The 16,782-nt window shown below is 35.9% G+C and overlaps 1 protein-coding gene across 2 annotated transcripts in view; it reads left to right on the plus strand.

Annotated features, from left to right (window-relative positions):
* Positions 1-15,382, plus strand: part of GSTCD (glutathione S-transferase C-terminal domain containing) — a 62,482-nt gene extending 47,100 nt beyond the window's left edge. For both annotated transcript variants that reach the window (XM_017833531.1, XM_017833533.1), the window contains exons 6-12: positions 889-1,004; positions 1,226-1,270; positions 1,675-1,803; positions 5,314-5,447; positions 7,224-7,254; positions 11,208-11,277; positions 14,717-15,382. In XM_017833531.1, coding sequence (XP_017689020.1) covers positions 889-1,004; positions 1,226-1,270; positions 1,675-1,803; positions 5,314-5,447; positions 7,224-7,254; positions 11,208-11,277; positions 14,717-14,853 — 662 coding nt within the window. In that variant the 3' untranslated portion in view covers positions 14,854-15,382. The remainder of the gene's footprint in view (positions 1-888; positions 1,005-1,225; positions 1,271-1,674; positions 1,804-5,313; positions 5,448-7,223; positions 7,255-11,207; positions 11,278-14,716) is intronic.
* Positions 15,383-16,782: the final 1,400 nt, after the last annotated feature.

The raw sequence follows: 16,782 nt of genomic DNA on the forward strand, positions 1-16,782 counted from the left end.
TAACCAGGAAACTTCACTGATATGTGGATTTTATTCTAAACTACACCTCGGTACTGGGAAACACAAATTTTTAGTAGAAAAGTATAAGGAATTTTATATGAAACTGAAGAGTGTCCATACTCTCATATAGTGTGATGCTCCAAGTAAGAAAAATGTTCTTATTTCAGAGAACATTTGTACTGTTTGGCACCCCTAAACCTCCTTTGTGAAAACTCATTCAAGAGAGTTGTTTCAGTACCTTTTTTCTTATTGTAAAGATGAGCTGTCAATATCTCTGCCAAACTCTGCTTTCTGAACAAGCAAAAGGAGTATTAAATAGGTCTGTCAGCACTCAGCCCCACTGAGACAAAATGCATCTTTACAAATACGTAAGTGATGACCAAACAAATTCATTATATCTGAAGCAACTGGATGTTGGACTTTACCAAGCACATTTGAAAGAAATAAGTCGTTTTTCCATTTCTGGTTGTGTTACAGATGTGATGGAAAGCCAGACTTCACTATGTAAGAATAGTTGCTTTGAAAAGTACCTCCTTGCACACACAGTCATTTAAATAAACAGGACTGGTTATTAGGGAAAGTTTGTTTCGAGAATGAATCACAGGATTAGAGTATAGTCAGGCTAAAGCTTTCACTGATTTGATTGCTTTACATTAAGTTTATGTGAGTCTGTTCCTAAGGATACATTAACAGCAACAAGTGGAAGGTTAATTTTAGAGAAAGCTCTACCAAATATGTGAATTTAGTTTTAAGTGGATTAAGATGCACAAGTGTTTCAGCCAGTTTTAACCTCAAACTTCACTTGCAGTCCTTTGCAGTTACCGATTTAAATGTATCAGTGTTGAGAACTGCTGGTCTCTACTTCGGCATTTTCTCTGTCCTTCCTAGGAAAGATGTCTAGAGACCGGGCTCTCAGGAAGCAGCAGCAACTGAACAATTTGGTAGGAGTGGTGACAAAGCTTGCAAAGCCTGGAGATGTGATTGTGGATTTTTGCAGTGGAGGGGTAATGTATATTTCTGTTTATGTGGTACCATTTATTTCAGCTTTCATCTTTGCTGTTCTAGGTGGTTGCTGCCACAAAGCAAAGCAGAAGTACAAATGCCGAAATTTTACCTGCTTTCAAAGGTTCTGTCACTGTTTATGGGATGCTCATCATGTAATGAGTGAACAGCTGGGAACACCGAAAAGTGATTCAGATCATGTCATTTGTTTTTGTTTTCACAGGGCCATGTTGGAATTGTTCTTGCTCACATGATGCCATCATGTCAGGTAAATTCTCAATAAAAAGTACAGATAGTACGAGCTTTTGGTCTCTGATGATCCCCTTAAAAAGATATGCATATAGGGAAGGCAAATGACATCACAGTTGTCTCAGCAGAGGACTTAGGTTTGAAACATGGAAATTTTTAGCATAACTCCCAAATGTGCATGGTGCTTTCCTGAGAAGACAAAAGTTGTAGGAAAATATAAAATATTTGAAAGTTGATCAATATTGGCAAGTATTAAATGCCTTCAATTGTTATTGGGTTTCCAGATAATCATTTTATAGATCACAAACTCTACCACAAGTAATTCAGAGGTTTTCTCAACTAAGCTAGAAAGTTTTCTGCTTGATAATGTTGTACTTTGATTTCTCAGTATTATTTTGCCTTTCTCCTATGTGTGAAATCTAGGTGGTACTCATAGAAAATAAGGAGTTGTCTCTGATCCGTGCTAAAGACAGAAGTGATGAACTAGGTTTAAACAACATTTGGTTCATTCAAGCAAATCTGGACTATTTTAATGGGACTTTTAACATCGGGGTAAGTGATTATAACTTTTCCAGTTCAAAACTTCAGTGTCTGGTTCATTATTCTTAGAATAACTAAAATAGCTGAGAGAAGGAAGTTCTCTATATCCTTACAGACCCTGAAAATAAATGAGATGGACATTCTCTAGAACTCTGCAGCCCTAGTGAAGAATAAGGCATAAATAGTATTTTGTAACTCTCTAAATACTCCTGTCTTCTACTTTTTTATTCTGTCACTAGAATATGAACTTCTGTGGCAAGGCTCAAGCTTTCCATGCAAGACTGACTGTTCTTTAAATCATCCATCTAAGGGCCTGTTTTGGCTGTAGCTGAGGACATTTAATGCTGAAGGTTTATGGTATATGAACAGTGCTGTTTAACTATTCGGTTGGATAAAGGAAAAGAAACACAGTGCAGGAGAAAGAGGAGAGAATAAATGGTTTTAGCCCAGTCCTTCCAAGTGTAAATTTTCAATTCTCTGGCTTTAGCTTTTGTGCTAGAGTGTCATATAAATCTCAATAGATGAACTAAAGATCTATTTCAGGAATATCAGGATCTTGTGAATAATTTACTGAATTGTGTGTGTGAAATGTTTAATAGTTTTTCTGTGAAATTCATTTCCAGTTTTGTGATCATTGGAATTCCTGTCTTAATTTTTGGGGGTCTATTTTAAAGGTTCATACTATGTTAAATATTTCTGTAGAGTTTTTATTTAATAAAAAAGTGTTATACTCTCTCTTTCAAGTTTTGTGACAAGGAAAATACTGAAGTATATGTCAGAAGAATTCACTTGGAAATGCTTCATTTCTGGGCCTGTGATTTCAGTTTCTTTGACTTGATTTGTCTATTCAACAGACAAAACTGGAGCTTTCCCTTTTTGGGAGACCTGTATCAATGTCAGCTTCAGAATTAGTTTGTATCATACCATGATTCACTCTTCAGGATTAGCTCGTTAACCTAGGATTAACTTTCCTTGGCGTATTTAAGATGGGAGCTCTCTGGTTTGCTGACCTATGTTTGAACATAAAAATATAAAGTTTATACTTTTATATAAAGCTACTTTTGCCTCATTATGTCATAAACCCTGGTCTGATACAAAAATGGATATAGATACCATAATACACAGATAAATAAAAGTTTATCAATGTGCCATATTTAAACCCATCTTCTGAGACTTGCAAAGCTATTCACTCATTGCATGACTTCACCATTTTCAGTAAAACAATAGTGTAAATGTGAGGAAGGACACAATGACGAATTCACTTGAAATTTAGAGAGGTATAGAAAAATGAATGTGACTGAAGTCACCATCTCTGGGTTTGGTATTAGTTTAAAATAGGTTTATATGCATTTTAGTTACCTTGACATCAAATGTACGTTATTTAGCTTTTTTTTATCTGTCAGGAGTTCAAAAGCAGGTTAAAAAACTCTATGTGAACCACTTCCCTTTTGGTCTGCATGAAATTTCTGCCCTTATGAACTCTTGAGATAATGATGATCAAGGTTCTGAAACAACATGTTTGAGTGCCAAATGTACTGGTGCATTGTACTATTACATGTTGTAGTACAACCACCTACCACAATAAATTATTTCAGTCTTACAGTGAAAGCTTCCAAATACTTGCGTGCAGTGTTCATTTACATGCCAACACCCAGAGGAGTCTGAGATCTCAGCTGTTTTTAATATTTCTATAGTACTCACAGTATCTCAGCTAATTTGTGAGAACAAGTTGAAAAGTTTAACGTTTGGTTGGAGAGCAGGGATATTTTTGAGCGTGTTGAGTACTCTTATTTTTAAGATCACTAAAGTAAACCTGAAGTTTCAGGAAACATTCTTTTCCCTTTGCTTTTCTGTGTGCACTGGACTGTTCTGGGCAGTTGCAGTACCAGAGGTCTAATACAGGACAATGGTCTCACGCTGCATTAGCTCTGTTGCTCTCGTCAGGGGCCACTTTGCTTTCCTGTGTTTACAGGTGTTTGGATTTGTGGACCAAATATCTGCGTATCTGCTTTAGTCTTCACAATTTATTTTGTTTCAGACAGTGAGTTGGATCTACAGGATATCCTGAGAAAGCTTTGTCATTAATTTTGTCATTTTTTTTTTCCTTAAGTAAATTGGTTCTGAGAAACACAAAGAAGAAATCAGTTGGTGTAACAGGTCATATAGGCTCAGCAAAGCTACTGGTTTTATCTGCTGCTGTTTTACGGTCTCTTTTTCAGATGTGCAAGCAAAATAAAGATCTTTGTTTTCTGCTTGGATAGATGAGGAAGTAACTATAATTACATTCTATGCTAATCTGATAACTGTGATATTAAGACTCTATTTCTGATGTTAAACTAGTTTTATTTTTGTTAAATTCATGTAAGCAGAAAACTTTCATTGTGAAATTATTTTCTTGTTAATTTTTAATGTTCTGCTTGAGAAAAAAATAGTTGTTTCCGTCTGTATGCAGTTACATTCCAGTTGAAGATTAATGGTCTGCTCAGCTGAGCTTACAGCAAGCAGAGTGCAAACAAAAAAAGACGTTGTTTTAATCTATATCTGAGAGTAAAGGTTTTATCTTCCAATTGCTCTACCTTGAAAAACAACTTTGAATCCTGAAATCTGAGCTGTGCTGTGCTGCTTTAAAGCTTTTCCCTTTAAAGCTTTTCCCTTTAAAACTTTACAGTGAACCAAAAGAAAAGAAAACAATGTAGTTTTATAAATCCACACTGCTGCATAAAATTACAAATGTCTCAAAAATGTCCTTAGTTCAATGAAAACATAGAGCAATATCTATGCACCAGGCCTACTCTTTGGGGTACAGAGTACATGGGAGGAGGCAGAGTAAGTAATGTCTTCATTTCACCTGGCCTGTTTGGCATCACAGAGATGAGAGCTGCTTGCCTTTCCTTGCACTTTATTGAGTACTGCAGTAACTTGCCTTGCAGTAACTTGCCTTTCTGTAGGAGAGCATCAAGAATTTGGGTGCAACCTGTGCATTGCCCAGACACATGTCAGTGTTCCCAAGTAGTTGTGATGAAATGTTATTCTAGTTTTAGCTGAAGAGCCCATCACTAAGAAGAAGAAATAAAAGATTAAGGAGAAGAAAAAAAAAAGGAGGGCAAGCTGTGTTTGATGCTTCCCCCCACCTCCATTGTTTCTTTTTCTAGAGGTTTTATTCAACATCTTAAAATCTAATGATCTAAATTATGTTAAATTTTCTCCTTTGAATGTGACCTTCAGGTATATGTGTTACTTCTCTTACTGCTAAATTGAAATCCAGTTTTGAAATAGTTCTTTGTGTTTCTAAGTCCTTCTTGCTTGACAAAAACCTTTGAGTAATTACCACAAATAGTTTCTCTGTAACTATTTTTCTGGAACTTTGTTTTTAATTTATTTGATATTGTGATGTAGTGCACTTCCTTCTGAGTACTTTTGGTGAGTGACCCTTCTTCAGTGTTGATGCTGAACAGGATTGTATTTAGAATGTTGCTGTAAGGAATTTTCTTGTTTCCTTGGTTTTTGTTTTTACTGCTGTAGGTGGCTCTGCACGCCTGTGGTGTGGCCACAGACATGGTGATTGAGCACTGCATCCGGGCACGGGCAGCCTTTGTCATCTCCCCTTGCTGTTATGGCTTCATTCAAAACACAGTCAAGTTCAAATATCCACGAAGGTAAACGAAAGCTAACAAGATAAGCCTTAAAATATCAACTTAAGTGATGGGATAAAATACTAAGAGAGTATAGAATTAATCAGTTGAGGATCATTGCGAGTTTCTGGGCTAAGCTGATTCACACTTAGAATGAAACTGTTTTCTTCTTTGTCTTTCCCAACCCATCATGAAAGGGAGGCAGATTGGTAATTGCTGGATTATTTTTTTCTGGATTTATCTTTCATAGTTCAGGAGACTTTGTGCAAGGAGCATAGTAGATACAGTATGTAATATGCAGACCTTTTACCTTTAAATCACAAAGTTAATAGAAAACTCACGAAAATTACTGTAAGAAGGGGAATTGACATTTTAATGTTGCAGAAAGATGTAAGCAATCAGCTTAAGAAGTGAGTCTGCTTTATACCACAGTTTACTGCTCATGAAACTTCTCTGATTTATTCCCAAGTAGACAAGCCCTCCTGTATTTCAGTTCATATTTTTAGTATTTTTTCAATGAACTGTGTACATATTTTGTCTTCAAATCTGCCATGTGGGAGATACTTATGTATCTTATGCTTAAGAATTTTAATGCCTTTACTATAAATAAAATGTAAAAGATAAGCATAAAGTGGCAGAAGATAAGAGGCTACAGCCTTCTGAATCAGAACTAGGTGGCAGAAGAGGGTTGTGTTTTGGTTGGCTTTTTTTTTTTTCATAAAGCTGAGCTTTGCATTTTTGATGTCCAAGATTTAATTCTACTAGGAAGTGACAGAAGTATATATTTGCTAAAATAACAAACTGAAACATGCAGTCTGACAAGGAATCAATAAATCTAAAAAATCTTATGCATCTATGTTAAATATTTTTCATATTTTCATATTCTTCTGTAATACCCAAGTGTGCTGGCACAGAAGTGTAGAGAGTAAATATTTAGAATTTGTCGGTTTGCTAAGATTTGGATTTAACTGTGTTTTCTTAGTCCATTTGATTCTTCCATCTCTTTGTGTGTGTCCATTTTTGTTTTCTCTTGAAACACAATAAAAGAAATAAGTTTTCTTAAGGAAGAGGCTATAAAATTTTAAGTCTTTTAAAACTAGCAGGCATATAGCTTTTCTCAGTTGGCTTGTTTTAAAATTGACTGTATAATGTTGGACTTTTGACCAGTTACGTTTTTGGACCACTAAGACTAGAAATGCTCCCTATGTTAGAAAAGTTTTGTTGCTATAGATGCTGCAAGAATATAAATTAGGGTTTTGTGTTTGATAAAATTTTGAATCTAACATCACAAGCCTCTGTAGAAAATTATTAACCCTATTTCGAGCTGCATTTTAGGGTTTGCTTTTTCTTTTTTTCCTTATGTTATATGATCATAAAACATGATAGTCAACCCATATCCCTGTAGTGTCTGTGTTCTGTAGTCCATTCCTTTGTAGAGGCCCCTTACTTTTGCGATGCAAACAAAATATATGCTTGTCTAGAGTATTATTAAATATATATAAAGTATTTATATGACAATGAGGAAAGAACAGTAAATCTGTGTTAGTATTTATAATGATTTAGAGAGAGAATATTTTTATGAATAACATAATAGGGAAAAAAAGACACCATCAGGTACACTTTTCCTTTTCTAGTGAACAGGAGCTGCAATGGGGTTTGGTATTTTTGAAAGCCTTTCTGTAGGATACAGATACTGCTACTTTGTTTAAACTGTGTTCAAGTATTAAATAATTGCTCCTACTTTCCACCTCTGCTGGTTTTAGATGTTAATTAAATTGGTCTATTTATTTTTTTTTTCAGTCGTCAGTTCAAAGAAATTTTGTCCTACAAGGTATGTAAAATGGCAAATGGGAAGGTTTACATGCAGTTTCCTGTGTTTCACTGGGTCATTTTGTCAAATGAAATATATGTGGTTATCTTTTAATTGCAAGGAGTGGCATGTGTTATGTGCGATGTTCATTAATAGTGTGGATGTCATTGTGTTTTCTCTCCACCATCCATGTTTTAAGGCTTTTTTTCTTCAATAAAATTAAATAGTTTCTCTACAAAAAGCCCCTTGTTTTATCATAATGTGTAAGTGAGCCATTCCTAAAGTACTTTCAACATGTATCCATTAACAATTACAAGACGCCAGTTTATTTAAGTCTTAAATAGAGCTGTTATTTTCTAAAAATCATTAGATTTTTCCCTCTAATTTATGTCTAAAAGATTGGACATACCAAGTAGGAAAAGCTTGTACTGATCAGCAAGAATTTTATGCAGGATTGTTTTAAAAATGTTTTTCAAAATTATTTTGAAAGTATTCAAGTGCATTTTGACCCTGCGAAGGAAGGGTCTGTGGAGACAGTCCGAGAGAAATGTGGGAGAAAGAATCAATGAAGCAAACAGATCTGACAGAGTGAAGATAATAGGGGAGTGAAAAAGGACAAGAGCAGAGAGGTGGACAGCTGAAAACTGGTGCTGATCTGTTAAACTTTGTCATGAGCGTTTAGATGCACTTAATGTGGCATGGAAAGAAAATGTTTCCTTTTGAGTGAAGCAAGGTTATAGAGAAACTTTACTAAATTTACATGTCAAACCCTAGACAGAGGTCTTGGTGTTTACAATGTAGAAATGAATTTTGGAGATGCAGAATAATTCTTTATAACAGAAATATGAAAGCAAAGGAAGGTATTTGTAATATCTAAATGTTTTTTGGGACAGTGAGCAGTGCAAAGATGCTGTATGTGGCAGGAAAATTGAGATTATCCTTTTTAATCCTCAAATAAGAGCGGGTTTTAAAAATTAAGAAAATTTCCAGCCATCTTCTAAGGGAAATTCAGTTATCTGCTAATACACTAATCTTACATTCATGACAGTCTGGTTTATGTACACTTTGCTAATTTACATGGAAATAAATGCCCACAGATTGAGATGACAAAAGCCGCACAATGGATTTGGACCTGTCATTGTTTTTCCCCTTGTTTAAATTTATATGTTTCTAACTCATAATCACAAAGAGCTCAGGTTTCTGTTCAGAAAAAATTCATTTACTAGCATTTTTAAAATAAACTAGTTAACAGTACAGAGGGAGATGGTGACAGTATAAAGTCAGGGATGCCTAGATTAGAATAGTGTGTATAACTTCATTACAACTCAGTGAATTTTTTTCTTAATTTTTTAATCCATGGAGATTTAAATCACAGGGTTTGTCAACACTGTAGATTCCAGCATTTTATTATTTGTGCTGCAGAGGGTACAGGAGTCAAAGACAAGGCTAGAAAATATTGCTGCTCTTAATAACATAAGAGTCTATACAAATGGTCTAGGCTGGTTGGTGCCTCCAATAATCCTAGTTATAAATAACTTTTGTTATGCAGCTAGCTGTATGCATTTTTATATTTCATATTAATAAATTGTTACAGGTTATTGGCTAGCAGCCAAAGTTGCCATGTGTTAGCCAGACATTGTTTGTGTCACCCCCTCCAGTTCCCATTTTAAATTAATTTCTCTTATCTTTTATTTTCGTGAGATCTAAAAAGACATCCAGCAGTCTGGAATTTCCAAAACTTTTTTGATGAGAACATTATGCTGTAATTCATTATTTTATAGTTGCAAAGAATAAGGTATCTGTAGATTTCTACCATGATACATTTTGAGACTTTCTCAAGACACAAGGAGAATTAGAAAGTAGAACTGTATAACTTTGCATATACTTTTTGCTTTGGAAATTTAATAGGAATTGAAGGTAAGGGTGTTCTAGTAAGCAAGTTAACTGTTTATGCACACACAAAGTTTGGGCAGTTAATAATCTTCATTATTTTAGAAATGCTTTTCTTCTTATTTCTGAAAGTTTAGTGTGTGTTATGGGTAAACAATGTAGTCATAACATGCTCTGATTTATCTCTTTGGATCATCTCTCTAAGAAGCCAAGGCATTGGAGTCAGTCCAGATTTTCAGGTTAAGTGATAAGGCTCACCTTGGCTCTGATCTGGTCCAAAGAGCTGGAATATTGATGTTGCAAAGAGCCAAGTTGTATTGGGTGCCTGAAGGCTGGTGAGGAGTTGTGTGCTAAGATGGATCTTTTCCCTCTCCTCTAAATCCCTGTTTTTCCCCCCAAACTGCCTATCACTGCTGCTTCTCTCCTAGTAGTGGCCACATTGCCCATGGCTCTTTTTGTCCTTTGTTCTCCAGTGCTCATGTCTGGGTTAACATTTTCAACTCTTTTGTACTGCAAAAATAGCCACATTTGAATGAAACTGGGGGGTGGGGTGGGTGGTAGAGTGCATGTAAGTCCTAAATGTATTATAACACATTCTCATTTTGCTTCCATATCTTTTATGAAGCTGTGAGCTGGAAACCTTCATGCCAATAGCTGTACTAGGGAACAAATATCCTTGCCTCAAGATAGTGTGAATTTATTTAAATTAGTAATATTTGAGTATCAAATGATAATATTTTATTTTATAATAGATAAGAAAATTTTTTGCGGTCAGGTGTCTATTAAATTTATGAGTTGGATGGAGTGTACTGTGGGGTAGTTGATTTAATATGAAGCTTTTTAGTGGAATAGAAACTCTTGGATGTTTATGTCCCTCTGATAAAAAGCTGGAGTAAGTATTCTTACTTCAGAATACTGAAAGAACCTGAAGTGTCCTTAGGTGAAGTTGCTCTCTCCACCTGGTACAAGAACCAACTCTTTAATGTCATAATTTTATATCAGGCAAGAATTTTTTTTAAAAAAAGTTTTTGATGCAAGACGCATGCCTTTTTTTCAGAACTATAGCTCTGGAAGTTTTGCTTTGGAGAGCACTTTTTGTTGTTGTCCATTTCTGTTTTCTCCCTGTGACATTGTAGGAGACTTGGGAACATTGTACAGTTCTAAGGTGGTTCTGATTTACGCTGTCCTGTACTTAATATTGCAGCTGTCCCAAAGAGCACAGCTGTCATCAGAGCATTCATTTCATTGCTACACCTGCAAGGCTTTTTCTTTCACCATCTGGCTAACTTGCATTCCTTGGCTTCGCTGGTCTTTGAGCAATCATAATGCTGACATAGGTGGTGGGATTTGAAGGCAAATGAGGATATGGGGTTCTGCCTGCTTGTGTAGTGATCTAACTAGGGAATGAAATGCATCCTCCACTGCACCATCCCCCTGAGTGACAGGACAGGAAGAAATCAACAGTAGCTGTTGTAGAAGCCTTTGCAAAAATTCCTAGTGGAACAGGGATAGGTTGAAATTGCATTATGATAATTTTGATGGAGGAGACTTTCCTGTTCACAGCCAGGTATTTTTTGCCTTCAGGATCTTTTGAGTTGATCCTGACTGGATTTGGCAGGGCAGAGGAAGTTTGACCATGAGGCTGTTCTTCTGGGATTCAAAATCACTGCTTGGAGAAGTGTGCAGTAGTTCAAATCACCTGTTTAAGAATTTCATCTTGGCTGCTTATTGATGCAGAGGTGCAGCCCTATGATGACTGTGCTAAAAGAAGACTGTGTTGCTTATCAGTTATTGAAGGCAAAATTAGTCTGCAGTACGTCTTTGAAGAATGTTCTCTTGCATACACTGCATCCAATTCAAGTGCTGAAAAGAATGAGAAAGTTTAGCAGGGAACAAATACTGATGAGAAATGAGATAGTGATTACAAAATCTTGATTTACACACATATTTGCAGAATAAAAATTGGGATTTGCACACAGATAAATTTTCTAGAAATACAGTCTTCAGTGTAATAGCACTTTTAATACTTCTAAACATTTAATTAGATTTTTCTTGCTTTATCTTCTTTTTTTTTTTTTTTTTAGGAGCACATGATTCTTTGCAGATTTGCAGATCAGACAGCTGTTCAGCTTCCACCTGAACGCAGGCTAATTGGTATGAATTTCTGCAGCTGCTGTGTAAACCATCTCAGTAATGATTTCACTTGATATATAAAGGAAGAAGTAGACCTTTATGAATGGGGCATTAAGTTGCTGTCTTCACATAAAACTTGAAAAATTTTACTTTTGTCACATTTCACTCTTACTCTTCCATTCTATGGTATAGAAACTCTTCCCTTATGTCAAAATCACCAATACAAGATAGAGAATTTGCATTTTACTGATTTTTTATTTTATTTTTTTTAATTGCTTGACCTTTTTTCCCCCCTACCATTTTATGAAAAGCATGAGATCTTAGTAAAGTTCACTGATGTCCTGCTGCTGCCAGTTCATCTTCCATTAAAAGCACAGACTATTCGTAGTAGTGACTTTCAGTGTGCCCCCTTTGTCCTGCTCGTAGTCACTGGGGGTAACTCTCTTAGGAGGGTAGACATCTAATGCCAGCTGCAAACAATAAGGGTAAATTGCAGAGGTTGGGCTGGCTTTGGTCAGAAGGACAGCAAAATACAAACTGCTTCAAATATGTGGCATAAGCTTTGACTTACAGAAGCGTGGTCCTTGTTCTGATAGAAGCTGTAAATGAGCTTCCAGGTCAGAAAAGACAGACGAGGCTTGGAACTCTAAGAACGTAACTCTGCATTCTTGGCTTAAAAGAAATACTTACAAACTACATTAAAGCAGTAGTAGCAAATAATCATAATGTTTTTTAAAAGCTTAATTTGAAGCATTCAAGATATTTCTTATGCTCACTGCACAAAAAGAAAGTTATACAGATTCTGTATACAAGCTGATGAGAAATTTTGCCGCTTCTTTTGTTATCATCACAGTATTTGAAAAAAAGAAATTAAAAAGGACAGTGTTCAGTTACCAGTGTAGCACCCCACACTGTGGACTGAAAATTGAAATAGGACCCAAATTTATTTTTTGAAAGATTGTAATTTTTATCTGTTGACCATGTCTGAAACTGCAGGGTTTTTTTCCACAAATGTAACTTTCACATGTTTTGTTCTGACAAAAACCCATAAATATAAATCTTATTCTCCTCTTCCCCTACATCATTGCTTTTTCTGTTTTCAAGAATGTTACTTTTTCTTAAAGTTCCCTGTAATATTAGTCTGTTTCATTGAAGATGGTTCCCATTTCCCTGTTCTGCTTCAGCTTTGAAACTGATTTTGTGGGAGTCTTGCTTAGCAGTATTTTTACATTTTCCTTGCAAACAATTGCATGCGATCAGTGTTACAGTCATTGTGAGAATGTTTTTGGTAAGTGCATGAGCAGGTATTGAGAAAACTGTATTTCAGTTAATGAGAGTATTCCTGAACAGGTGGAGGCTTTTTCTTCTCATGTAAATGATGGCAAAAATCACTTATTCTGCTACTTTTTTAATATTTTAGGATTATATTGTAAACTACATTTTAGCAATTACCACTGAATTTATGCAGCTTCAGATAAGTGACAAATCATTTGCTTTCATTACCTGTTAATGCTGTTAAAATACAGCATTTGTCTGTGACTGTCATCGCTGAAACAACACATTTGTCAAAGGAGTTATCACCGATTTCTATAGGATCTGTGAAGGTAAAAATATGCAGTTGAACCCAGTTCTGCTGCACACAGCAGTTCCCTTTTAAATGAACGAAGTTCTGTGTATCATTTTCACTGGACGTGTGACTTTTACACACTATATGCAGCGGTGCAGACTGAATGGTTAAATGGCTTTGTGGACATTGCTACAGTCCACCTGCTTACACAGAACTGCTCCATGCATTTCACACAGTCTTACTGAGAGCACCCAGGGAACCAGGCCCCAGTAGTGACAATCCCAGCTGCCCTTTAGTGTGTACACATGGAATAATAAGGATGTTGCTGTCAGTGGCAGGAATGTGTACATGCCGTTTTGTTCAACCAGCCACAGAAGGTGACTTTCTGTGAAGCCACAAATGTGGGAAGAATAGTGCCACAAACAGTAATTTGCAGAGTTGTGTCCTGGGTTTATAAACTGCTAATTTCTCCCTGCAACGTATAGATCCATACAGAACTGAGTTGCAAAGTTCTTTTTCAGGCCCACCCTTAATATTTTGTCTCTAAATTGTCTCCTACCCAATTACTACCCCTCTCAAATTCCAAGCCGCCAACAGAACAGAGTCCAAATGTCATAATGTTGGTGAATTCAAAGTAGTGAAATTATTTTGTAACTAAGGAATTCAGCTGAGAAGGAGAAGATAGTTCTGGCCATCAGCTCACTGTGGAAGGACAGAATAGATTGGATTGAGTACTGTATTAAAGTGTGATGTGCACCAGCTGTTCTGAAATACAAGGATTCTGAGGAGTGTTTGTGCCACCCACCAAAACTTCTGCAGGCACCTAACCAGGGTGCATAACAGGGCTTATAATGGTGCAGGTGCAAAAGCTCTGTATACGTTCACAGAAGAGGTAAGCGGTTCCAGAGGAGCTCCAGAGGAATATGCCAGACTCATATCCTGATGGTAAACATGATGTGATCCTGTTTCTTCCCTTGGTCTCAGACCCCAAATATATTTAGCTATACAATTTTGTCAGGAGCAGGAAAAAGAGGTAAGATCATTGGCTTTGAGACCGACGGAGGATTGTACCCTGTTGAGGTCTTGAGACTGTATGACTATTAGTCATAAAACGTTTCAGGGAAGTGTTAAATCTTTCTTGCAATAGCATTTCAAACTGCTGAAATACAATCTGACAAGTCAATTCAGTATTTCAGAACATAATAATCAATTATAATGAGTAAATAAGTAAGGACAAATGGTCCCATCATCTTGGCATGGCTGTATCGTAATACAAATGTCTAAGCTGAAAAACTCCATTTATCCTTCCTGTTTTTCTGCAGATAAATCTGAGATAAGCTTAATTTGCATTACCAATGTAGTATTCTTGTTTACAAGTAGTTACATTAATATGTCTCAAATCAATTAGACTGGATAACTTTTTTGTATTGTAGTCTTTTGTTGAAGTTCAATAATCAGAGATTTTCAGATTTTAGATGAAAGTACAGGAGGAAAACAGTTATGGTCATAAAGGGAGTAGAAGTTTGGAAATTCAGAGAGCTAAGGGGTAAACGAGGCATTTTTCTTCCTCCTGTGGCTTTTACATTAAAGTATGGATTTTTCTGTACATTTTGAGAAGGGCACGACAGTTTTTAAGCTTTCTCCATATATAAAGAGTTAATAATCTTCTCAAGATCTTTGCTAAATGAGGGTTACAAGTCGCAGATGTGATTTGGAACTATTAAAGAGTGTCTATTTGAAGTAAAACAGATTAAGATGGTTTTTAAAGGAGATGTGGAACTTATTTTTAGATGACTTACTGATGTGTTTTCCTAACATTAAATATTGAAGTGCATATTTCTGATAACGTTTCTACATTCTGAGTTTCCATGCTTTCCCTTGCTCTCCTTTTAGGAAAACAGTGTATGGGGCTTGTGGATCTGGATCGGGCATGGGCTGCAGAGGAACAGAACTACTCTGTCCAAGTTATATCTATGGAGCCAGAGAGTTGTTCTCCAAAGAACAATATGTTTGTGGGCACCCCTACTTAGAGTGTGAAACTTGCATTCGATTTGAAATAGAACATAAATCTTCAGTGCATAATGACATCCAGCAGATAGAAGCAGAGCTGGGAACCAGACATCACGCATCTTGAACGCATTGCGCTCGGAAAAGGAAGCAGCCCAAAAAGTCTTAAAAAGCAAACTGCATGCAGAGCATCACAAATCAACTTGCGATGTGTCATTAAGCAACTTTTGAGAAGTTTCTGGATCTAATGACTGTGCATGGAATTATATCCATCTGTAAAGATTTAGAAAAAAGTTGGTCTCATTGAAGGGAAGGTGGTTTCCTTTTCAGTAAAACTGTTTCTTGGCTGCCTGAAAATTGCGTTCGTGGTCAAAACTGCGTTTGGGTTTATAAGCAGAGCAGTTATCAGCCAGAAGTGCTGATCACTAGAGGAACAGAAAAGATCAGATTTACGGTGTTAGTGAAGAAAGATGTGGAACAGGTGGCTTGACTTTGCTAAAGAATTCCATACTACTGTAGGAAGATTATTTTTAATAAAAGTTCATCAGATTACTTTGGGCCTCATTCTGTTTATTAAAAATGTATTCAAACTTGCCAGTCATTTTTTAACAAGATTTAAGTATTAGTATTACACAAGAATTCTGTTAGCAGGTATTTGAAATTGTGTTTGAAGAAATCAAGCCCCTAGTTATCCATTGACCAGATAGTGGGAGCTAGTGATGATGTCAGCAAATGCATACTTCATTATCACCTTTGCTAATTGAAGTGTATTGCTTCCTATTTGTAAGAAACTCTGCTGTCAGAAGAAATTTTTAAGAATAGTTCCTGCATCTCTATGTCCTCATTGATTTTATATTCAGTTTAAAATTTGGTCAAAGTTGTGATTGTGGAACGATTTGAAAAGATCAGTCACAGTCATGTTACTCTAAAATGAAAATAAGCCTTCTGTGTTCAGTTTTCTACCCTAATTTAAAATCATCTGTTGATACTAACACAATGGAAAATAGCTCCTAATGAAATTTTTGCTGCATGTTTAAGGGTTTTTTACATATTTATGAATTCTGCCATGTTTTAATTTAAATAATCGTAAGTTTGAAAACTATGAACGTATCTTCAGTGCATGTGGCAAGCTACAAACAAATACATGCACTACAAACAATAGATATTAGAGGGAAAAAAGAATCCTGAAATTATTTTATTCAGATATTCTGAATATTTTATTCAAATATTCAGAAATATTTTATTTAGATATCTAAAAGATCTAAATGCTTGGGTGTTTTTTCATGTGAAAAACTGAAGAACGCTGCCCGCTTATTTAGAAGCACAGAAGTGAGCAAGAAGGAGTGAATTCCTACCTTTAGCCTGAGTTCTGCAACTCTTTATAGTTACAGGAGTAACTGGAGGTTGGTATGGCAATGGTATAAATGGCAGGTATAAAATACATGGTGATACCAATTATCTCCAGAGTTTTCTCTCATACTTGCCCAAAGAGAATTTGCTTTCTGAGATAGTGGTGTGTCAATCTGAACATGTTACATTACTTTTCTGGAGTGAGAAAATGTTTCTTCATGACCTTTTTGTGCTGAAGGAAGAACTCATCAAGGTGAGATACCTGTTGGAAACTTTGATGCTGTTTACAGTAAGGATTTTCATACTGCTCTGCTCCAGGCAATGGGTAGCAATATCAATGTTTTAATTATGGTGATGTTGAATATTTGGCATGATCTGATTTTATGCAGTAATAAATGGCTTTCAGTAGAGCAAAGATCTGTGCTGTTACATGCTTCACAGTTTCTACAATACCTGTATCAATAGTCTGTAATAGTTTTTGGATCTCCTTGAAAAGAAGGAATGTGGGATGTGCCACAGGGAGCATGTGTGCTACTGAATAAAGGATAAAAATTTCAGCATTTCTTAGAAACAGAGTTGGAAAAGGAGCCTTATTTGAACAA

The sequence above is a fragment of the Lepidothrix coronata genome, unplaced genomic scaffold, assembly GCF_001604755.1.
Source record: "Lepidothrix coronata isolate B3197 unplaced genomic scaffold, Lepidothrix_coronata-1.0 Scaffold215, whole genome shotgun sequence".
Classification (NCBI taxonomy): Eukaryota; Metazoa; Chordata; class Aves; order Passeriformes; family Pipridae; genus Lepidothrix; species Lepidothrix coronata.